This window comes from Dermacentor variabilis, chromosome 5 (assembly GCF_050947875.1).
Source record: "Dermacentor variabilis isolate Ectoservices chromosome 5, ASM5094787v1, whole genome shotgun sequence".
Lineage (NCBI taxonomy): Eukaryota > Metazoa > Arthropoda > Arachnida > Ixodida > Ixodidae > Dermacentor > Dermacentor variabilis.
This window is the reverse complement of record NC_134572.1, coordinates 71,506,585-71,530,692: the sequence shown is the minus strand read 5'-3', so window position 1 is coordinate 71,530,692 and position 24,108 is coordinate 71,506,585. Positions and strand designations below refer to the sequence as shown.

Sequence of the window (24,108 nt, the reverse complement as noted above, 5' to 3'; positions counted from 1 at the left end):
TTTCGGATATAACGGACCATTCTTCAACTCTTATTTGGTCTGCTTATGTTATTAATGCAATGAAGTTCGCTTTTAACGGACCACGCAACAACGGACTATCGGCTACAGCGGACGAAATTATAGGCAATTTTTGTCAAAATCAGGCATATAAAACGGACTTCTGCCGTGTCGATACAGGCTGGCAACTGGCCTGCGAGGGTCAGCCGACGATCGCAGCTCAATATGTTGCTCACGAGGGAGGGAGGAAAGTGAGGTGGAAGCACACCATCCTTCACGCTCAAGGCACGGGAGGGAGGTGAGGGAAAGAGTGACTGCTGTTATTGGCATGGCCACGCGGGCACAGTATCTTGAAAGCGATCTGCGATGTGGACAAAGTGCGTGCCCGCGTGGGCCTCATCTTCAAAGCGATCTGCAATGTGGACAAAGTGTGCCCAGTGTCGGTAGCTTCGTATGTGCTGTGCTTTCGACACTTAGTTCACGTTGGAGCGAAAGACAACATGCAGGTCAATTCGCTTGCTGCTGCTGCCGCGCTTATCTTAATTTGCTATCGCAATCGATGCTTTGGCTTTCGGGCGAAACTGCGACCTTTTCGTTTGTTTTTTTGCTTCAGACGTTCATCACTCACTCTTTGCAATAAAGTTGTTAGACAATGCGACGAAAGTTTTGGAAATGAGGCACCTCAGATATTACGGACTTCGGATAAAACGGACGATTTTTTATCGGATTATCAGGGTCTCTTGTAACGAGAGTCAACTGTACGCAGTGAAGCATTGTTAATACTTACCTGGTGAGAACTTGGCATAGCTAAGTACAAAATGAACTACAAACTTATGTGTTTGTACATACGCTGTTGCCAACAAAAAAAGAAATATGACACCACAGTAAATCTTACTTAAAATACATAGTGAGGGAGGCTTTTTTTCTTTCTTTTTTCTCCCAGAATGGTGAAAAAAGTCAAACAATTCTGACTCCTTCACATGACCGTGCAATAGATGACAGGCAATACCAAACAGCATTTTGAAACTCTGGTAGGGAAGCACAGCAGCAGAGCGGACGATGTATGAAATCATCGAACTTTCCCCAATGCATGTTTGCATGTTTGTACTATGATCTACTGAGTGAGAACCGGTGGCACTTCTTTAAAGCATCATCGATTCTCATTTGTGTGGAATGCATGGCCTACTAAGCACATGCCGTCCTTTTGACAGGACTCTTGCTGTACACATGCACACGAACATCTGTCTAATCATACCTGCGCCACTCCTGACTGCGCATGATTGCAGCAAGTAGCTTGCCAAGCCTGTGGGCAATATAGATCGGTGTCGCATTTGCATTATTAAAAACATGCAGTACACTTCCAACGCCACTACTAACTACACCATCCACTCTGCTAAGCACATAAGTGAAGATGCTTGTTCTGACAAGGTTGATGGCGACAGGCCGCACAGACATCGGTCGGTATTTTCTTTCCTGAGGTTCCCAATGCGCTTCCCATGGATTACTTATTCTTATCCACCATATAGACATCATTGAGCCCACATCAAAGCCGCAATCATTTGTGGATTGGTCTTCGCACTTTCCAAAAAGGCAGACGAACTCTTGAGGCACAGCACGGCATCTCAAGTTGTAACCACACAGTTAGCTTCTATGCAACAAAAAGTGATCAAGGTATGCACTAACCAATAGGAATATGACGAGCCACTCCAGCTTGAGTAGCTGGTCTATACATTAGGCTCTATGGAAACTGGTTCGGGGATATTTCAAAATGATTTAACCTTTAGGATGTTATAAGTGGGTGCATGTTGACGAAGTTTCACTGGAGCAACACTTCACATGCTTTCTAGTTTGGTCTGGGAGACACAGAATACTGTTCCTGCAAAATTCTTTAAGGGAAATGTAAACCAATAGGAGAAGGCCATGGCATTCTGTGTTAAAAACATTAAATGCATAAACAGGATGCCAAACTCTCTCTCTCTCCCGTGGGCATATTAAGTACATCAGACATGACAACTTGTGATCAAACCTACCATTTTACAGCACAGCTTCAACAGAACCTGAACTGTTTTTAGATAGTCCTACCATACTAAATACCACTGGTCAGCTAATGGACAGAAGATTTTTTTTTTTCTTAATTCAGCTGGTTTCATAACTCACATGGATTCATAACGTTTATAAATCCATAATTTTCCTGTTTAAATGAGACATCTTGATGCGATTCATGGCAGCTTTCTTTTTTTTTCTTCCACTGGCAAATCTTATGATCTAAATAAATTAAATTTTGGGGTTTAACTGGGTAATTGGGTAAACTGTACAGTGGATTACAAGGGACACATGCGGTGCACGAATGCAGCGTAGTTGGAGCAATGCTCTGGATTAATCTTGAGCCCCTGGGGTTTTTTAGCGTGAACCTAAAGCATGACGCACAAGCATCTTCTTTTTTGCATTCTGCCCCCATCGGAGTGCTGAGTGCAGCTGCAGCGGCCAGAAATAAAATTCACGACCTCGTGCTCAGCAGTGCAATGCTGCAGTCACTGAGCCACCACTGCAAGTCATCCCATCATTTGCAATGGAAAGCAATGCCAGCCCCCAATCCAGCATGACCAAAACAATGTCAGACAATAAAAGAATTTCTTCATTTGTTTTCTGGTTCTGATAGCTGCACTAACACAATGTTTGGGGCTTATCTTGTCATACAACAATAATCGTCATACACCTTTCATTTCCTTTCTTGAAAACCGTGTGCTCACTATTTTCCTGTCAAGAATGCTACGACATGCTCATTACGCACATGCTGTTTGTGACCTGAAAGTACCAGGCGTGTAGTGTTAAAGGGACACTAAAGGCAAATATTAAGTCAAGCTGAAGTGATAGATTAGTCCTCAAGAATCTCAAAGACTTCAATATTATCGCCAACAGAGTCTTAATTATCGATAAAGTGAGGTAAATGCAGCACATGATTAGAAACTCCCCCGGGGCATTCAAGCACTTGCCCGATGATGAAAGCACTCCTCAGTTAAATTCTGTAACTAGTACTCAACCAATCGTTGCACAAAACATCCTTCTATTGTATTATAAGACGAAATAAAATGCTACTTGTCCATTTCTATTTCACTTTTATAAAAACGAACTCATTGAAGTAACCCTGACAACGAAGCGGGCAGTCGAAAGGTTTCGTTTTCGCTCGACACACTTTCGTGTTTCAATAGTTATCGGATTGCACTGCGCTAGATTTGCTGGCTCGCAAAACTCGCACAAACTGCAAGTAGCAGAGAATGCAACTTCCATGCGATGTTGCGGGATGCCCGAACGGTTTACGCCACTTGACCAAAGAGCAGCTGCAGCAGCGAATCCACCACTCTGTCTAGGCTCAGTACCGCCGTCTATCGGGCGCCGCTTTACTCACCGACGGCAGTAAAGGGTGGTTATGTCACCACCAACGTCACCCCTCCCCCGGTTGGGTGGCGGGAGATTTAAATTGCAATAAAGGTATACGGACCCTTCAGATGCAATTTTCTCATAAACTAAGTATTTTCTTGGCACGAAACAAGCGTTGTGAGGTTTCTGGAATGGTATTTAAACAATCCATGTCGACTTAGTATTTGCCTTTACTGTCCCTTTAAAGAAAGGAAGGACACAAAATAGATGACGATTATTGTTGTGGAACAAGGTACGCCCCAAAGGGTGTAAACTTTTTTAAGAGTGCAGGAAGACTGCTTATGCAACACATATGCTTCAGTGATTCAGGAGCTATGGCATACTACGGATGACTATAGGATAGTGCCTCAATATGGGACCATATTCTGATGGACATAAAACATAAAAATCTAGTCGGGCATACTTAGTAAAAAAAAATGAACCTTCTATTAACTTTTGCCACACCTTGCGTGCACCATCACAACAGCCATTTACGAATAATCTCTAAAGGATGTAAAGGCTTACACTGCTGGCAGGCTTTGAAGGCTTCAAAGTTTTCTCTTCTGCTGTTCGAAGTGCTGTAGCTGCATAGGAGGCAGCCTTTATTGCAGCAGGGCCTGTACAATTCAAGCATTCGATAAGTGGGACAAGAAACGCCTTCCTTTTATGCACAGCCAACATATTATAAACACTGCAGGTCTTATTCAAAAAGTAAAACCTCAAGGCTTGAGCATTGAAGGCACATAAAACTGAAATAAGCAATTTTTTTTGTCAAAGCTGGACTTACTGGTTGAGGAATCAACAGATGCTTTTTCTTTTCTTTTGGCAAACCATGCGCCGACAGCAAGATCGGTTTCATCTTCTTCCTCTTTTAACTGGAAATTCCCAAAGGAACCTTTTGGTGAAGGCTCGGCCTGAAAGGCAATACAGCTTCTTCAATGGGGGCACTTCAGTTTCCAGGCTAAGCTATAATATCAAAGTATATCAAAGTAAGTGAGTGCATTGGAAGCCCCTCTTTTTGAAATAGTGATTAAACAACATGCCAAGTCAAAATAGTGATGAAATTAAATAGTGTTTTGGCTCTAGTCGTGTCTCGGTATCAGCATGTCTTTGTTTCCACTTCAACACCATGACCTTTTACCAACTAGCCCAGCTGTCCACCCTTCTGCTCTTATGTGACCCTAGTTGCTTCCATCATGCAGGATCTGAAACAACATTTCATTTTCTAGCAACCTTCATAGCTATGTGACCTCAAAATGTTGACTTTAAGCTGTAAGGTCTCAAGCGCTCTATGGGACAAAGGACAACGACATACAGTTATGCAGACAAACAAAAAATTCACTGACGATTACAATACTCCCTAATGTGAAATTTGAGCGCCGCTCAATTCGTGTCTTCATTTCACAATTTATTGGCTGGCACAGACAATCTGTCTCGTGCAGCATGGTGCAAATGGAGCGAAGCGTTGCAAACGGAGCGAAGCGTTGCAAACGGAGCGAAGCGTTGCAAGAGAAGTAACACTCAAGCACAACAATAGCATCTAGTAGAGTCAGCGATTGTCAAAAATCTGATCTGCAGGTCAAGAGCATCGGCTTTTATGCAGAACTCATTGAAGGTTCCAGAGCATTCACTGGTTCCTGTGTGGCTTCCAGGAAGTACTACACAATCACTGCCAAAAAGCTTTGGTAACAACAGCCAATGGACTGAACTATCGATAACATTCGAGAAACTTTCGATGCAAGCAGGCACATTGTGCGTCGAGGGATACCGTTTAACATTCGTTGGCCGATGAAAAGCAGTGACTAAAGAAAGATAAAGAAGTGAACAGACTGTGTGCAGTACTCTGGCGCTATCTCGTTACAACTGTTGCGGAACGCGTCGTGCGCAGCGACTAGGCGGCACAACGCTTTTCTCTTTCATCCTTCCCCGTTGTGCTTGTTTGCAAGGTTATGCCGCCACCACCGACACTCACGGCAGGAACGGGCCATAAAGAACTGCACTCTGAAAGGCATTTACTGCACCTTGAAACACAAAAATGCCAGCTAGCCGAACTACACACTAGAAATTAAACCCGCTGAGGAGTTTCGACTCACAGCGCAAGAATACCAAGCAAATATGTTCAGCCCTTGCCAGACATTAGCATCTAAGTTGATCAGAGGCCTCCACTGGTCGGTCCCATGGAGTGCACCTATGAGTGCATAGCTGGTCTGCACATAACACTGTTCGAAAGCCAAAGAGCACCAACAAGTGCACAATCAGACTGCGCACGACCTTGTCTCGCAGACAAAGAAGGAAAAGCTAGTTCCTCTCTTCGACTGCGGGATAGCATCAGCACAGGTTGTCTGAATACATTCAATACATCGCCAAAATGTGATCATAATCTTACGGGCAACGAACCCCAATGAACCATTTTTTCAGGTGGGCCTCTATCTTTTAGGGCCTTTCCCCATATCAACCACTGCTAATAGATTGGTTGCAGTCGCTACTGACTACACAATGCGGTACGCTGTGACAAAAGCACTTCCCACCAGCTGTGCTACTGATGTAGCTGATTTCATTCTTTACGATGTCATCCTGCACCACGGTGCTCCTCGTCAGTTAATCATGGATCGTGGCCGCTGCTTCCTGTCTAAAGTAGTCGGCAACATTCTTCGTTCCTGCTTGACCAATCACAAGTTCACCACGGCGTGCCATCTAGACAAATAGCCTTACTGAACACCTCAACTGTGCCCTTACAGACATGCTTGTTATATATGTGTCTGAGGACCATTGAGACTGCAACATCAGCCTGCCTTTTGTGACCTTTGCCTACAACTCTTCCCGTCATGGAACAGCTGGCTATTCACCTTTTTATCTACTGTTTGGCTATGACCCACCATTGTCCATGTACACCATAATCCATCTTCATGCAGAAGCATCAACTGCCTATGCTCGTGATGCTCTTGCCCATGCTGACATCACCCGCCAGGCTGCTTGTGATCCCTTATCGGCTTCCCAGGTTAATCAAAGATGTCTTTATGACCGCCGACACTGGGAGGTGAACTTCAGCCTGGGATCACTTATCTTGCTGTGGTTGCCGTCATGTCACGTTGACCTATGTGAAAACCTTCTCTCACGTTATGTTGGCCCTTACTGGATCATACGCAAAGTCATTAATGTGACCTATGAGATCACTTCACTAAACCTCCAGTCAGCATCTGCAACAATCACAAGTGATACAGTCCATGTCTCGCGCCTTAAACAATACCACTCTCGACCTGAGCTCTAATTGCACCGGGACGGCGCTTCTGCCACCAGTGGGTAGTGTCACGGCCGGCAATCCTGTGGTGGGTGCTTGGACGACAACGACGGTGTGGCTATCTGGTGTGCATGCTCTAGCCCTATCATTGCTGCAGCGTTGTGCATCTTGCCTGGTACTTATATCCTTGTATACAAATTCTCCCTGTAACAATATGATACGTTTTTTTCAACCACTAGATCCCATGAAAAACAAGAAAAGGCATGAGACATGCACGTACGAGGTTTTCTATTCCGGCACCAACAAATCTCCTCGCAAGTTATCGCACATTTCCATTCACAGCTATCGTCATCAACCCATTGTGATAAGCATCGTGACCTGCTGTTTCACAACGTGTGTGGCATAGGAAGCGTGCTGCACACTTTCAATAGGCAATAACTAAAACACACTGCCATTCCCCGCTGCAGGCGGCGCAAAATGAGCATCATGTTTCACTATGACGGCATCATAGCATCGCATTCTAATGTTGACCACCAGCTCAATTTCATTTCAGTTTTCCGTTGCAGTTTTAAAATGAACATGCACGTCTCAGGTCGCTCAGGCCCTGTGAGCTCAACGTGTGTGAGCATCTCATGCTGTCATGATTACCGCTGAGTAGGCTCAAGAAAACTACCCACCAAAGTGCTCTGCCAGAAGAAGCTGCTGACCCAGGCCGAATTCGAGGGTTGCAAATGTAAGCTTGCTAAAGCCGCAAAAACGACAATGCATCTATCAGGCCACTCAGGCCCCACTGATTGGCATGCGTTGGCATCTCGTGCTGCAATAATTCACGCAACATTTCGTACTATGTAAATGTCAACTACAGTTGAGTCTGCCGATTTTTTTCTTTTGTGACTTCGGATCATACATTTTCCCAGTTAGTATGTTTTTTGTTGTGTTTCTTTCTGAAATGTATGAGTGAGGTTCTACTATTTCTCCTCACTGTGGTGAGGGAAAATTGGTTAAGATTATTTACCCCCCAAATTCTAGAATGTTGCTACGCTCAACACTCAACCTTAATGAAGAAAGTGGTTTATGGCACCACGCCTTGACTAAAACAGTGGCTTCGCTTCAACGACACCCTGCACCAATCCCTGTGCAAAAATTTTTGAACAAAGTATTCTCAGAGTTTACCTGAATGTGCTAAAATGTAGGTGTGTTTCTAGAGAAACTTCTTGTCATGAGAATCATCAAGAGCGTTACTAATACTTAGTGTATTCTTCAGTTGGGAGGAGGTGCTATGTTCTGCTCAGTAAAGACGAAGAAGAGCTCGGAGTTAAGGACCATAAAAGAATGTGAAGTTAAGCCTCTCCTGAGGCAGACTAATTGGACTGACTAGCTAATGTCAGTAAAAAAAAAATGGACAAAATGTTTTATTTATGACAATCCCTTCCTTAGCGTTTGTTTATGTTTCAAGCACAAAAGATGTCTTGTTTGAAAGAAATGACCAAGCTTGAACTAACCTTTGAAGTCATTTCTTCAGGTGAGTGCAGTTTGATGAAGGCAAGGCCATACTGGATACTCTGCAAGTAAAGACAAAGTAGAAGAACATTGGTAAACGTTGTAAGTAATTGACACATGGTAGACACATTGACAATGGACAAATGTAGCAATTTCTTCGGCTTGATTCTAAGCCACGCGTACCATCTGTTATTCACAGTCCACTGACCACATTGACAGCAGGCACGGAGCACCGCTCTGACCGCTGATGAACCACGACAAGGAACAGCAAGGAAATAGAACCATTACGTTATCCCAGCCATAGACACATCAGTCGGAAATCCTGAGAGGTGTAAAACTATGCTGAAAGTAAAACCACATTACAAGTTCCACAAGAACCTCACAACTACCATCTCAATCAAGCCATCACAAGCATAGCAGATGCCGTAAACATCCATTCGGAAACAGTACCCGTGTGCTACAACCACCTTTCTTTGTTTATAGTTAATTTTGTACACATTTACATTACCATCTTCTCCTTCATTCCCACAGCAGGACGCTGATCTCTCCCAGAAATATGCAGTTAACCATGTCCTGTGTCAGTCAACTCCCTCCTATGCCTGCAAATTTTCTAATTTTATCACTCCAGTTTATACTTGCCACCCTCAACTGCATTTCCCTCCTTCTCCCTCTTTTATCTCTATCAAAGAACCGATTACCTGTTTTATGCACTGCGCAACCTGCCCAACTCCACCATCTCCCTCTTAATCATAACTACATTATCAGCTACTCACTTTTTCTGTCTAATCCACAGTGCTGCCTTCCTATCTCGTAAAGTTATACATATCAGTTTCAGCTCCAATGATCCTTGCAGGGTTGTTTACGTCATTTCACGTTTATTTGTTTCCTTCTCATGTTTGAGCCTCATAGGTTAGCAATGGCAGAATGCACTGATTATCACAGATAATGCAACAAAAATAATCACAAAAGATCAACCTGCAACACAAAAGAAGGTGCTTTCTTTCAACAAGTTAGTGTTCTTATGTGACAGAACATTCACCATAATTTTGCTTTCTTCTCCCATCCGTCAATCAGTATCATTGCATTTGAGAACTATACCTCAATAAATGACAATATAAATGACAAAATGGCAATTCTATAACTTGCACACAACTCTCTTCAATCTCACAAGAATGATATGTGCACAATGATTTCTACGAGCCACACCTTCAGTGACAAGAGTGTTCTTTCATAGTAGCACAGTGGACTAAAATTCAACATAATACTAGTAGTTTATAGGTTTATTATATTGATTTCTGATTGTCTAATTACTTCAAGCAGAAATTTGCATCACACATGGGCAATAATTAAGGCGCCTAAGGCACCACTGAGTTGAACAGTTAAATGCTGTAGAGACACATATTATATGACGAAAAAGAGGACATGTAAAATTTTGAACTGTCAAGCTAAACAAACAAGACCGGGGAGTCATTAGAAGCAATGCTGACTAACCGTTTCGGCAAAACAATTCCACTAGCAAACACTTAATTATGAAAAGGCACAGACAGCTACAACTGCAAAGAAATAATACTTCAAAAGTGAAGAACTTAGAGAGGACCAACAAACAGTAGCTTAGCAGTACTGTAGCTGGGCTTGTTGATGCATATTCAGTAAATACATAGGAGCGCAATCTGGAGCACGGACGAAGAAAGATGACTAGACAAGCGCTGTGCTGTCAACAAGATTTACTTATTTATACGCAGCAGTGAAATGTACTTTCTAAATTCCTGTCTTTAAGCACATGTTGATTTTAGTGGACCCCTTGCACATGAGTAAAGATGCATGCATGTATGTAAGCGGCCATCAACAAATAAATCTTGTTGACAGTACAGTGCTCATCTCATCCTCTTTCTTCGTCCGTGTCCCAGGTTGCACTCCTATATATTTAGACAGTAGATTGGTGCCATCTTTAGAAGTGTACCTTGAAGTGCAAAGCAAAAGACAGGAAAAGAATTATGAAGAAAGACTAAAGAGCCACAGTTCTAAAATGTTAAGCTGGCTGTTGGTGTCATTGCTTTGTAGTTGAAATGAAACTGCTTGCAATATTTTATATGCAATCAAACCTCGATATAACGAGCTTCAATATAATAAAATTATTTATATCAAGAAGTTTTCAACTTTCTATGGCATCTGGTCCATAGAACACCACATATTTTTAACCTCAATACAACAAAGTGTGTTTATACATGATTTCAATATAACGCAATTTCACTGCCGTCACAACTGAATACCAAGACAATAAATGGAAACAGCATGAACGCAGCTGATCAAACAGTTGAATTACATGCCGTTGCTTGTGAATGCGTCTGTCGAATCATGCGCCGCGTGACAGAGAGCCGCCACCGAAGCGAAGCAGCATCTCAGCCTCTAGCAGGGAATTTAACGAGTCATGGACACTGAAATCTTGCATTTTGCACTGCCTGCTTCTGGAGGTCATAACTGCTGAGTGTCGGCGTCGATGCAGCATATTGCGCATCAATACATTCCGCACCACATATACAGTAAAACATAGTTGACATGCACTGTGACATATCGAAAGATCTGTTAAGTGGACATTTTCTTCCAGCCGTCGTGTAAACCCACATGTTTTTCACCTTTCATTTCGAAAAGTTTTTGCACTGGACTCTGGATATCTCGACTTCAAAAATACCAGGGAAAAGGTAACAGGGCAGCAGTGACAGCGTCACTTGCGCTCACTTTTCACCCAGTGGCAAGTCACTAGTCCAGCAAGGAGCTGCGCTGGGCCACACTCCCTGCTCATATTTAGCACCTTCTTTATATCCATCAGTGCTATGCGCACTTGCTCGGTTCATCGCTGCCGCTTTGTTGTCACCTTACGTGGCAGTGGTGAGCTGGGATTTGAAGTCCTTATTTTTTTTCCCCCACTCTCATTTAGGAAGCTGTCCCGGATGCATCAATATGGTCACAGCATACCAATTGTGCCCTTGGGCTATATGATCGGCACTTTCGAACAGGCGCAATCTGCCCACACGTTGCACTCAAATGAAGCCAGCGTGCAAGCCCACGGTGTTTCAGTAAAATCGTGGCTTGATAAGCACGCTCGTTTTATGCTCGTGCAACGCTGAGGCATAAATGCCACATCATTCGTAGGCATCTGCTAATGGCTTGACCTTTTGCACTTCTGCAGTTCAGCTTCGATGCTAGAAGTGAAGTTGTCCAGAATTTGTTGCGTTGCAGAAAGTAGTGGCATCAGGTTTTTGGATGTCTGAAACCAGTTATGATAAGATGACTGGCTTCAAATTTTGCGATAGGATTATATACATCTTGACCCTGTGCCAAGCATGCTGTCTTGTCCCAAGCCAGAAATATTGCTGCCTGTAGACGCACCGTCAGATCTGGTGCCGATGTATGCTAAAGTGACCGAGAATATTACTGGTGGCACTTTAAGCGCTCTATGTGGTCTATGCGTGGCTAGCGGGCTTCTATTTTCGCTTATCTCGAATCTCCGCTTTCTCAAATTTCTTTCTGGTTTTTACTAACTTGAGTCAACAGGGTTTCCTGTAGTTCTGTATTCGAAGTGTGCTTTGTGTCAAGGCTCAATTCATTCAGCGTTTGTATTGTGGCCAATTATACCTACCTCACTTGCCAATAACATCGATAAACATAAGTAGTGGCATAGCACTAAACTACTAAACACAGGACCCTCTCGCCGCCATACGGTGGGATCCTATCGCACCCTTGGTGCTAGTATAGGCTGTGGGTATGAGGGAAAGTCTGCGAGGGTGAGCTGAGGAGGATGGTGGCATGATGCCGTGATGCGTGCCATCCTCCCGTGTGCGCAAGAGAGAGGGTAGGCTGAGTGCATATGCAGCTCGCAGGCCCCATCTTGGAGGCATAACCTGCAGCGGGTGCAAAATTTGCATGAGCCAAGTTGACTGACAGCGTCATCCCACTGAATATGACACTATCAGCAGCAACAGCAGAGTGGAACCGAAAACTTCACAGGCTTCACATTGTGCCGCCACTGTAAAGATATCGTCGACACAGCGTGAAACCGGATCTTTGGTTGCCGACTCTCAAACTGAACAGAATTAATTCGTTTTTTCCAATTGCGCGATAATTCGGAAAATTTTACAGCCCCTTTCATGCAATAAAAATCTGTTAAGAGACTGTACTTATTTGCCTAAAAGGTCCAATTTCAATATAACGAAATTTTGATATTGTTACGGGGATGTTGGGAGTATAGAAAGACTGTATTTACAATACTTTATATATACAAGATGAGTCAGAGTAGTTAAGATGGCTGACCAACAACAACACGCAGCAGCCAGCGTCTCACGATCTTCTTCCTCTCTCTTCTTTCATCCTTCCATAACAATATGACCAAGTAAAGTGCCGATATTTATGAACTTTGCTATATCGAGGTTCAACTGCATATAGAGAATTTCTTTGGCATAAAATTTTTCAACAACTCCCTGTGGCATGTAGCCGGATTAAGCTGGAGCTGCTGGAGCTGGACTACTAAGACATTATTTGCTGAGAAATCAAAGTGCATAAAGCACTAATTAGCAAAATTGCAATAACTAAATTTCAAATCAGTTACATTAGAGCACATATTACAATTGACAAGTTGTAGTTGGTGAGTTCGCAAGCCGTATTTTCTTTGGATGAATACAGAGGCAGACAATAGTTTTGAGATGTGGTTTCCCATAATGCGCAACGAAATATCTTTTTGAGCATCAATGTATAAAAAAAATGTTGTGTTAAAAAAGTAAGTAGCACAACAGCGCATTTTTAGTGGAAGTTTGGCGGCACTTATCTGAAAACTGGTGCTAGTTTCAAGATTTGTTCCAAGTGGATATGCTTTGAGAACTTGCCGGCTTCAATTCGCAAATTGCAGTACATGCCCTAAGGTTTAAAAGCTGACTAGTAAATTTTTTAATTAGTCAGTTCTGCATTTTGATTTCTTGTTCAAGCAATTGTCTGCTTCCTCAAGTAAGCCAGCTCAATAAGCAGATATGTGCTTTATGCCATAGGCAATATTAAAAAACTCAGTCAATATTAAATGAAGGACACCTGGTACATATGAAAGCTGCCCATTACCAGGAAAAAGCAATAACGCACAACACTGAAATGCATCAAAGCATACCTTATTAAAAGGCTGTGTGCACACAATTTTAACACGGTCCCACTTCTCTTTAACAAAGGACTGAGACAGCTTTTCAGCCCCAAACATCCGGACACGGTTTAGGTTTGTCCCTTGACGAGCGTCCATTGGCGTCATGAATGATGATGCCACAAGAATGACCTGTGTAGAAAGAACAAAGGATATTCAATAGGCATTCAATGTTAGTTTGTATCACTTCACTTTCAAACTAGAAACGATGCTTCATCTCTAATTACACCAGGCTCATTTATGGCTACAGCTTGATAATACAAGGGCACCATTAACAAAGATTCATTACTGCATTGCCTCGTTACCACTGACATCATTGGTAGTCACTAATGGCTTATTCTGTCAGGTTGACCACAGTGCATAGAAGGAGTACACTGATCTCAGAATAAAACAGTTAAAAATCAGAGCCTGTTCGTGTCAATTCGTTGTGCCTCTGCGTGTTTCTTATCCTGTTGCAGTATTTTACATAAGCATGAAATTTAATAAGCATTCACATACACAGCAGCAATTATTACAAAAGTGACCATTATTAAGGCACAAAAATGTACCTTCAGAGCATTTTTAATGAAACTTCTGTTTCGGTTAGTCGCACCTAGGCAATACAATTGGTGGTGTACAAAACATCGCTTCCATTACATGTTTCCGGATCCTTCAATCATTGTTGGCATATGCAGCTTGCAATATCCTAGCCTTCGAGATTAGTGTCTGTTATCCTGAGGGAACTGTCGCTGAGGTGTGGTTATGACACAATCTATGGTCCAAACTAGTACATATTAATTTGAAATTGCTCAGTTTGGTGCCACTGTGGCCTAAGCAGAAAATAACAATTGCATTAACCTAGTAATGTACAGCATTTTATATATGGGGTCCTTTGTTTTGGGGTAAAATCCGTTAACTCCCACTTCTCGCACCCGAAACTAGTTCTACAATAATCAGATTAAAGCTGGGTTTTCCTAGCGCAGTTTCTCTATGCAATATCCCTATTTTGTAAAGGGCAAGGATAAACGTAGGCGTTGCAAAACCAATGAACACTGCCCACCTTGCATGAGCAAGTGGCTAAAATATATGCTATTATTAATATTAATCCGTTATAATCTATGCTTCATTTTCGCTAACACTCAAGCAGAAACTGGGATATATATGTTCAGAGCCTGCCAGCATTGAGTGAATGAAACCTTATTGCCCATTTATTAGCCACTTTTACACGAAGAACAATTACGCATCGCATCACCCGCACGTCACACACATGTAAACAGCATTAATGTGCTAGGAAGCAAACGCAGCATTGGCGTTACTCTGAATTAGGAATGACAGCTGCAACGTTGAAAGAATGTCTTCTCAACTAAGGTACACTCATAGAAGGGCGCCAGATTGGCTAGTTGGCATTCCATTAATTTTGTTGAATTGAATTATGAGGTTTTACGTTCCAAAACCACGATTTGATCATGAGGCATGCCGTAATGAGGGACTACAGAATAATTTTGACCATCAGGGGACCTTTAACATGCCCCCAATGCACAAAACGTGAGCATTCTTGCATTTTGCCCCCATCGAAATGTGGCCGCCGTGGCCAGGATTTGATCCTGCGGCCTCGTGCTTAGCAGCGCAACACCATAGCCGCGAAGTCACCGCGGCAGGTATTATTTCGTTGCAAAGACATGTAGTGCAAAGCAGCAGAACAGGATAACAACAGACAAGGATGAAAGGCTGGACAGGTCCAGGATGGACATCAAAATGTACATGGCAATGTACATCAACAAGGGTTGGTGAGATAAGGAAAAGCATCACACCTATTGACAAGCATGACCATGTGCACTACTGTTTGTGCTTTTCTTATCTTCAGTAAAAAAAAAAAATTGCAGAGAACCAGTAAGCAAAGGGTCATCGAGAATGTTTCTACTTGCTGTTTTTATGTGGCTTCTTTTAAAAATGCAGATGATGCCTGCCAGCAAGAATTCCAATAGAGGTGTTCATCACATAACCTGTGACCAGGTCTCTTTGAGATTACATTGTCGTCAATTTTATAGCGATAGAATATTGTTTAATCAGATAGCATGCACGATGTGAATAATGGTGTATGTTCCAGAATGTCTGCAAGCTCCAGCGATTATGCTGGTATGTACAATGAGTCAAATATAAATAGCTGAAAAACCGGAATGATAGACAATGTGTACGCATATATACATTCCTACGACTGATTTCACTCTTAAACGTAATGTTTCTGTCCAAAAGAATGCCACTGCCTGTGTTAATCATTTGTGAACGTTATCAGTAGAATCCCGAAATAAGCCCAATTTCTTCCCAGCTTTCTTTTTTAACTATAACACCCAATTTTGATTTCCCAGTTAGTAAAAAACATAAAACCCAAAAACGAAACTTTAATCATATAGGCTAGAATAAGTGTGATGCCTCAAAATGCCAACTTAAGCACACGAAACTTAGCAAAAGGCCCATAGTGTTTTCAGTTTTTTTGTTATGCTGGAGTTAAGATTTAGCTTTGGATAACTTGACAAAGCAATTACTAATTAACAATTATACTAATTATATTTTAACTTAAATAACATTTCATTGTTATTATGAACTCTATTTGGACATTACAAGGTTAACAATATCCACAGGCACAATGAGCCATGTTTGTCAAGCAATTTTTGTTATAGTTGACCCACACTAATTAGACTGCCTGCATACTTCTCTTTAATTATTGAAAAAGTATGTCCCAAACAAAATTATATGACTTTCTATACAAGCAAAACAATTTTTATAAAGTACCACTAGAGCAAATGCCTGGCTACCACCAGGTTCCATGGTAAGAGGAACTGCATGAATTGTTATTTCCTCTAGATCATGAAAATAACAGAAGGGACTGAGAAAGGAGAAGAGTTAGCCTGCCATGCAGGCATGTCAGAGCTACAAACTAGCAACCTCATGGTGGCACGCATCAACATAATAACCTGAATGTAAAAACATAGGCACATTTTGACTATTTATGCTTCACAAATGTCATCGGACATTGTGGCCGCAGATTAACGTCACAATCTATCGCCCAATCGCTGACAGACCAAGTTCCACGACGACATTTTATGGCTATAAAAGCTGTCCCCGGCAGTTCCCTTCTTCAGTGGGTGAGGCAACAGCGGCGTGGGCACCACGTTGATCCGCTTCCTGTTTATCACGCACGTGTTACCTTGCCAATTCTCGGTGCATCCATTCTGATGACCGATGTATGCTGCTGTTCCCTCACCCACATGACTGCTACCATGGCTTTGTCTACATTTCTTTGTATTAGGCTCTGTTAAATGCTGCCCACAGACTTTTCTTGTGCAGAGATGTGGAAGTTAACCCTGGTCCCAACGCTCGTTCTCAGCGCGATCCTGCCTCCTAAACCCGGTTGACAGATGTTAATAAACAACCCGAGGTAGCGGAAATGCTATCTGAACTCCTAAATTGCCAAAAGAAACTGGCTCTGGACATTGCTAAAACCAAAATGCTTAAATCCTCTGTCAATATGAGGTTTGAGACTTAGGAAGCTCGTGTATCTTCTCTGGGGTCACCCTTAATGTCTAGTGGTGTGCAGGATTCTAATGACAACCTGCACACTCAAATCCAGCAATAAAAAATGCTATCTCAACTCTCTCTTGCAGAAACAACAATTTAGAAAACAGTATGCATAGAAACAACATTATTATACATGGTCTCAGCGAAGGCTCTAACGAGAATTATGAGTAACTTTCTTCCAACATTGCTAAGTGGTTGCAGGATGCTCCTAAGACTGCATGTCCACATATTGAAACGTGTCATAGACTCTGCAATAATTTTAGAGGCCGGTCACGTTCCGTTATTATGAAGTTCCTTGATTTTCAAGATAAGGTGCTGGCGCTGAAGAATTGCTATAAACTTAAAAACACTAGCTTCCGTTTTTCAGAAGACTTCTTGCCTCAAGTTCGCAATATTCACAAGAAGCTCTGGGAAGCATCCTGCTCTCATAGAGATAGTGGCTCATCTGTCCAACTTCGATATGATCATGTATTTATTGACAGGGCATGATACGACTGGGATAGCACATCCAATACTCTCGTCAGATCTGCTGGCTCAACTAAACCTGCCGAAACAATTGACCAAATATCCTTGACTTCACGGTACTAGCAATAAACTTCCCATCTTAAAGGTTAATGCAAGAAGCCTTGTAAGCAACTTCTCTAAATTTCTCTCCCTGGTCTCGTCTTACTCGCCATATATTATCGGTGTTACTGAGACCTGGTTACATAATGGTGTGCATGATTCTGAAGTAACCCTCCCTGGGTTCAAAGTGGTTTGGGGAGACAGAAAATTCGGGAGAGGAGGCAGTGTTGCTCTATTTCTTCAATCTCACCTCCACTTTTCTGTACTCCCTACCCCGCCTGATACTGAGTCTTTGTGGTGTAAAGTCCAACTTGAAAATATGCCCGACTATAGGGGTCGTTTACCATCTGCCTGGTTCTAATATTGAGTATTTACACAATCTAAGTGAATTTTTGCATAGTTATAATACTTCATCCAACGTTATCTGCATGGGCGATTTTAATGCTCCCGGTGTTGATTGGTCTTTGATAAAGGTGAGCGGACATGAAGTAGCTATCAGGCGAGAGGTGGCCCACATTTCATTGTCCTGTGGCCTGCACCAGATCATTCAGGATTTCACTCGGCAAACTTTAGTCCTTGATCTCATTTTTCTTGCACATCTCTTTTTAATGCCGGTTATGAATGCGATGTTATTGATGCAATATCTAACCATAATGCTGTGTTAATTTCAGTTTCAGGCATCGTCCCTTAATCCCGCTATGTCTACTGCACAGTTCCCGACTTTAACCGCGCTGATGATTTGGCAATAACAGATGGCCTATGCGATTCTTTTCATGAGTTTGAACTAATAAGTGCCACTAGCGATACTAGTACCTTGACAAGTTTCTTCGACAATCTCGTAAGTGTATCAACCTTTCCATTCCTTTAAAAACAATGAAAACAAACACGGAAATTCCTTGGATGACTAGGGACTTCTTGAATTTATCATGTCGTGTGGCCAGATTACGTCGATCGAAACGTTCTGGCAACTCAACAAAACTCATGCAGTTCCATAACACTAAAAAGGAACTTTGTTCTAAAATGGTTGTAGCAAAACAATTTTATTACAAAATAACCTTGCCGAAATTGCCAAAATGAAGACTAATCCCCATAAATTTTGGAAAGCTATCCTACCACCTGGGTCATCCTTGGGCACGTTGATAATTACAATGTTGCAGTTTCTGATATGATGATAATAGCTTCTTCTTTTAACACCTGCTTCCACTCTGTCTGTTTGACTAGCTTTCTAATCCCTGTTTTTGATTCTGAACCATACCCTCCAATCAACGATGTATAAATTTCTCCTGAGGGTGTACCTAACTTCATCCTAAACTTAGACACCAAGAAGTCATGTAGTCCTGATGGTCCCCCAACTGTTTTTCTCGCTCAATACTCTCTTTGGTGCAGCAGATATCTAACAATTACCTTTAGAAAATCTCTCTCAACTGCCACCCTTCCTCCCTCGTGGAAACTTGCTTCAATTATCCCCTTATTTGAGTCAGGTAATGTTCAATTATCTAACTATAGGCCCATCTCCTTAACAGCACATTCATGTATATTACTCAAACACATTATTTTTAAACATAAAATGAAATTTCTTGAAAATAAAAAAAAAAATTATGCACTTTCCAGCATGGTTTTAGACGTAGCCCCAGCACTACAACACAAATGACAGAATTCGTTCAAGACATCAGCAGCTCTTTATACATAAGTGGCCATACTGATGCTATTTTATAAACTTTGCAAAGACCTTCGACGCTGTCTCACACTTTAAACTTATGTACATGCTGTTCACTATACTTTACTACACACCTCTTTGCAGATGATTGCCTTTTATACGGTACAATTAAATCTCCAACTGATCATGTTGTCCTTAACAATTATTTCACTGACTTCTGTAACTGGTCCAAAGCATGGCAAATGAATATCAACTTTTCGGAAACTGTCTTCATGTCCTTTACATGATGCTCATGCCCTTCCTTATTTGCCTATGCCTTCAATAATATTGCTTTAAATAGTGTTCGAATTCAAATATTTGGGTATCCTACTAACACACAATTTGTCATAGTTGAAACACACTGATGTCACCTGTAACAAGGCCCTTAAAAGACTAGGTTACTTACATCATACGCTGTGTCTTGCTCCTCAAGAAACTAAACTGCTAACATATAAAACCCTCATCCGCCCCATCCTCGAATATGGCAGTGTTGTATGGAATCCATACAGACACTGCGATGTCAAAAAACTAGAATCAGTGCAAAAAAAGGCAGTGTGTTTTGTTTGTCGGAGATATGACGAGGACTTTTCACCATGTAACTCCCTTCCCCTGCTTGGTTTCACTCCTCTTGCAGAGCGTCGCAAATTTGAATTCCTAAAATTCCTTCACATGTTAATCAATTCTCGTCTCTCTAAATACCTATTTGACTTTTTCCAAACCCTCACCTACGAGGAATCACCATGCTCTAGATATCTCAACTTTCTTGCCCGCATTGGTTAATTTAAATACGGATTTTTCCATCAACAATTGAAATCTGGAATTCATTACCAGGCAAAATCCGTTCACTAACACTGAAATAATTCATGCAAGTTTGTTTATAAATGTTTGTATGTTTGTTGTTCATCCAACTCCTGCAATAGCCTCATTGAAACTGCAGTATGTATAAATAAATAAATAAATAAATAAATAAATAAATAAATAAATCACTCTGGCACCGGAAAGCAGAAATTTTGAGGTAACCAAATTAATGTTGACAAAGAACTGAGCAAACTGAATTTTTGAGTCCCGAGCACTAATTCTCGTAAAATTGCAACAGCGACTTTTTATTTTTCAATGTCTAAAATTTATCACAATCTTGCTGTTTTTCTTTGGTTTTATATATGATGCCTTTTGACAAGTTCAATGCCCAGTGCTTGCATGCTCTACATCTTCTTCAACACCATCCTGCTAGTTCCTTTTCACAACATGGCTACCATACACCAAGTGTCAAGTGATGAGAGGATAAGAAACAGAGGTATAAGGTTCGGTTCTGCCTTCATTCTGCTTCAGCACTGCTAAAAGAAACACAAAAGGAGACTTGACAGTTCATTTACTTGATTATGAAATTTCAAATTCAAAGTCATTGCACCATATTTTATAGGTTTTAGGCCCATTTAAGCTCACAATTCTCCAACAACCAATGTTGAAAAATGGTTGTTCTTACTTTTTTGCATTCGAAATAGCTTTCAATAACTACTACTTGCGATCAAGGCACTGGTGGTATGTGCCTGCCAACATAGGTGCTAAGGGTGCTGTGCAATGCCTTCAGCTCAGCTATGTAATGTTGGCTTGGCAAACTAGAATGGAGGTCAACAAGGGCGTGCCAGCACAGAAGAGCAAGGCTGGCATTTTCGAGTTCGAGTCCTACTGAATACGAGATGCTGCAATGCACTCGGATAGCAGGCCTGCCCACGTATGAATACTGGCCTGGGTGCATAATAAAAGGTGGAATCGAGACTCATCTGTGCATCATGTTGTGCCACCACCCAAGGTCATCATAATGTGGTTTCAAGTTCATCTTCCAGCACACTGATTTGTGGCACCCTCTAAATTCTGAACTGTATACCGCACAGCAGACAGGAATCTGACAGACACCTAAGCCAAGTTCCGATGAAAAGACTGGTGCCACAATTAGCTTACTTCAGCATTTCTTAAAGCACTAAATGTACAAATATGCCACAAAAATGTTCTCTATAGAAAATGCAATGAAGGACAACTGCAGTGTCACAGTCAATAAATATATCAGGCATGTGTATCATTAGTGAGCTTCAGTTTATTTGTAAGTGTATTGCCTTCTGCAAGATACCGTGTAACAGGAGACGTAAGTGTGAGCGGCCGCGTTTGTGGCACCACCTGGTTGCTATTGCAGTTCAAGCCTCTGGTAACCCAATATTCCAAGAACGTTACTACAACTATGGACAATATAAAGCTCCATTCGTGGTGCACAAATGTTTACAAGACCAGTAAAAACAAGTTGTTACAGTTACAGTTACAGTTGTCAAATGCCTGCTCCATTTCAACATTCTTTAAGTAACTTAAAGCTCTGCAATGTTTTAAGAGTAGCGCTAGAGCTAACACAGAATGAAAAGAAGACACAGAACGACCGGACAAAGCGCTGGTCGTCCTTTCATTCCATATTAGCTCTAGAGCTACCCCTAAAACATGAATTGGTACCAACTCGCCTAGTTTACTATTCTCCTATGGAATATAATAGAATGCAGTAATAGTGGCCTCTACGACGTGGTCTATACATCCAAAATTTAGCCTTACTCTATTGTTTTTCTAGAAACAATGCACTTCCACACCAAACTTTCTATACATAGGGAAACGGGGAATACAATACAACAGCAGAGATGACACCTATGGTATTTCTGCTTCACCAGTGCATTATTTGCTGAACCTGCAGACACAAGTTCTTTATATATACACGCGCTGCGTCACAGCTGCTGACACAGACCAAACAGGAAATTTTGAAAGTGAAAGGCTCCAGCATTTCAGCCGAGGATAATTTTCTTTTTTTTTTAATGATGGACTTACTCAGCTGGGTAACTTCGCCTGTACGCACCTATTACAATGCCCCTAGATCTGTGACTCAAGGAGAATAAGCGTGAGAGGAAGCTGACAGAGTTGAGAAAAGTTGAGAAAGCGACACAAGCCGAGCTCAGGCAGACGCAGCCGCTTAACGTTAACAGAGTATGCAACAGTTGGGAATATGATAAGTAAATATAGAAAAACATGGTCACACCAGTTTTCCAATGCACAAATTTTCTTTGTTTCATCTTACGAATTCTTACGACTATGGTGAGCTGCAATGTTAATAACAAGATCGCAATCCTTTTTACTAAATGTCGGTTACTGAACAAAAATTTCGCCAGCCTTAAAGCCATAGAAATAAGTGTAACACTTTCGTCAGCGTACATGAAAATCCTGCGCAGGGTCTGAAGACCTAGAGACGAGGACTTCTATGAACGCGGAGCTTTCGTTTCCGATATCGATGGAAGAGATTACGGACGCTTTCTCCAGCTGCAAAATCACAGAAGCTTGTTTTTCTCCTGGCGTAGCGCATTTCCACTTCCTGTACGTTTCCGGCTTTAGAAGGTTTTCCGCTTTGTGCACCTGTCAAGATCGGGGGAAAGAACAAGCATGCGTAGCGGTGAGTGTCACGCACTGACAAGCAGGTACCAACTAATGCACAAGGCTAATGCAACTAGACTGTGTTCCCGTTCTTGAAAGGGTAACATTCAGTACGTAGCTAGGAACGCAATACCTTGTCCTCGCTACTGAACGAGACGATATGCTGTATCTTTAAAACAGGCATGACAGAACCGAGCCGAGTTCCCGCGTAGCACGTGCGCCGTCTTTGAGCCGCGGTAGCCGCGGGCAACGATGTTTACAAACTTACAAACACACATGCTAATTCAGCCATTGCTTCTATGCACACACGTTTCAGAAGACTGCTACTTAGGCACCTGTATTAATCTTAATATAATAACATTTCGCGCATATGTACTTTTGAATTTATTTTTTAATTTATGATACCAGTGTCGCGTACGTAGCTACGCATCTGTGCACGCTCTACGGTTCTGCTGCACGGCTATCACGGCTAACGGACGGAGGCATCATGGCCGCCTCCAACAAAGATGCCTTTCGCAAGATGCCAGTGAAATTTTCGAACGACAGCCGTTCGGCTCACGTGATGCTTTTCAAGGAACACAGTGTCCGCGAAAAGAGCGAATACAAGCCGTCGGGGAGGACGCTGTTTGTCGTGAACGTGCCTCCGTACTGCGACGAAAACAGCTTGAAGCGTGTCTTCGGTGACAGCGGAAAAGTGGCTAAAGTGTGGTTACAGAAATCTCCTTCCTCTGGCAAGCCCGCGGAAAACACATCTTCAGTCTTTCCCAGCGTGCCTCCAGTGACCGGCTTCAAAGTCGCGTACGTAGTGTTCCATAAGGAGGCGTCCATACAGCGAGCTCTAGCCTTGTCCGTATCAGAACCACGTGTGCTGTTCCACGAAGACTGCGACAACGTTGTTGGTATGGCTAAATGGTGCGCCGAGTACAAGTCGACGTTTATGAACGCCGAAGAAGTGCAGAAGGAAGTCGACACGTACATGACAGACTACGACGCGCGTCTGGAAGAGGAAAAGCAGCGAGCGAAAGCCATGGACGGCGTTCCCGACGAAGAAGGTTGGATCACGGTCACTAAGTACGGCAAGCGACCGGTCATTCCGCGGACCGACGCCGTGAACCAAAAGATATCCAGTGCAGAGACGAAAAAGCGCTCTCAAAAAGAACTGGTCAATTTTTACTCATTCCAGATTCGCGAATCAAAAATGGAAAGGATCGCCCAGCTTCGGAAAAAGTTCGAAGAGGATAAGCGAAAAATTTCGCTTATGAAAGCATCCAGACGTTTTAGACCCGTCTAGTCTTCGTGAACTGTACTGACAGTGTATGCCAACGTGTCCATAAGTACAGCAGCTGCCGCGAATCATGACAGTGTGCCTTGAGAATGCCCATGTTTCTGCATGTAAAATAAAGTGTATTCTGACGTTTTATGCATGCCTTCACACTCCATGTATCATGACTAAATTTATATTTGCTTGATCCATAAAATTATTAAATTGCAAGTTGCTACACCACGAGCCAA

The 24,108-nt window shown here is 42.2% G+C and overlaps 2 protein-coding genes across 2 annotated transcripts in view; one reads left to right on the top strand and one right to left on the bottom strand.

Annotated features, from left to right (window-relative positions):
- The window catches only part of XRCC1 (DNA repair protein XRCC1), a 100,611-nt gene extending 77,726 nt beyond the window's left edge, over nt 1-22,885 (bottom strand). The window contains exons 1-6 of the mRNA XM_075692823.1: nt 22,730-22,885; nt 22,381-22,578; nt 13,302-13,460; nt 8,155-8,214; nt 4,202-4,328; nt 3,940-4,031 (exon numbers count right to left, since the gene is read on the bottom strand). Of these exons, the coding sequence (XP_075548938.1) occupies nt 3,940-4,031; nt 4,202-4,328; nt 8,155-8,214; nt 13,302-13,460; nt 22,381-22,578; nt 22,730-22,780 (687 nt within the window). The 5' untranslated portion in view covers nt 22,781-22,885. The remainder of the gene's footprint in view (nt 1-3,939; nt 4,032-4,201; nt 4,329-8,154; nt 8,215-13,301; nt 13,461-22,380; nt 22,579-22,729) is intronic.
- A 165-nt stretch (nt 22,886-23,050) lies between these two features.
- Nucleotides 23,051-24,108, top strand: LOC142582786 (ribosomal RNA-processing protein 7 homolog A). Its single transcript, XM_075692824.1, has one exon. It carries the CDS (start codon nt 23,084-23,086, stop codon nt 23,885-23,887), a length of 804 nt encoding a protein of 267 aa, XP_075548939.1. The 5' UTR covers nt 23,051-23,083; the 3' UTR covers nt 23,888-24,108.

Excerpts from the sequence above, each read along its gene's own strand:
- LOC142582786 (XM_075692824.1), top strand. The coding sequence starts at position 23,084 with ATGGCCGCCTCCAACAAAGATGCCTTTCGCAAGATGCCAGTGAAATTT.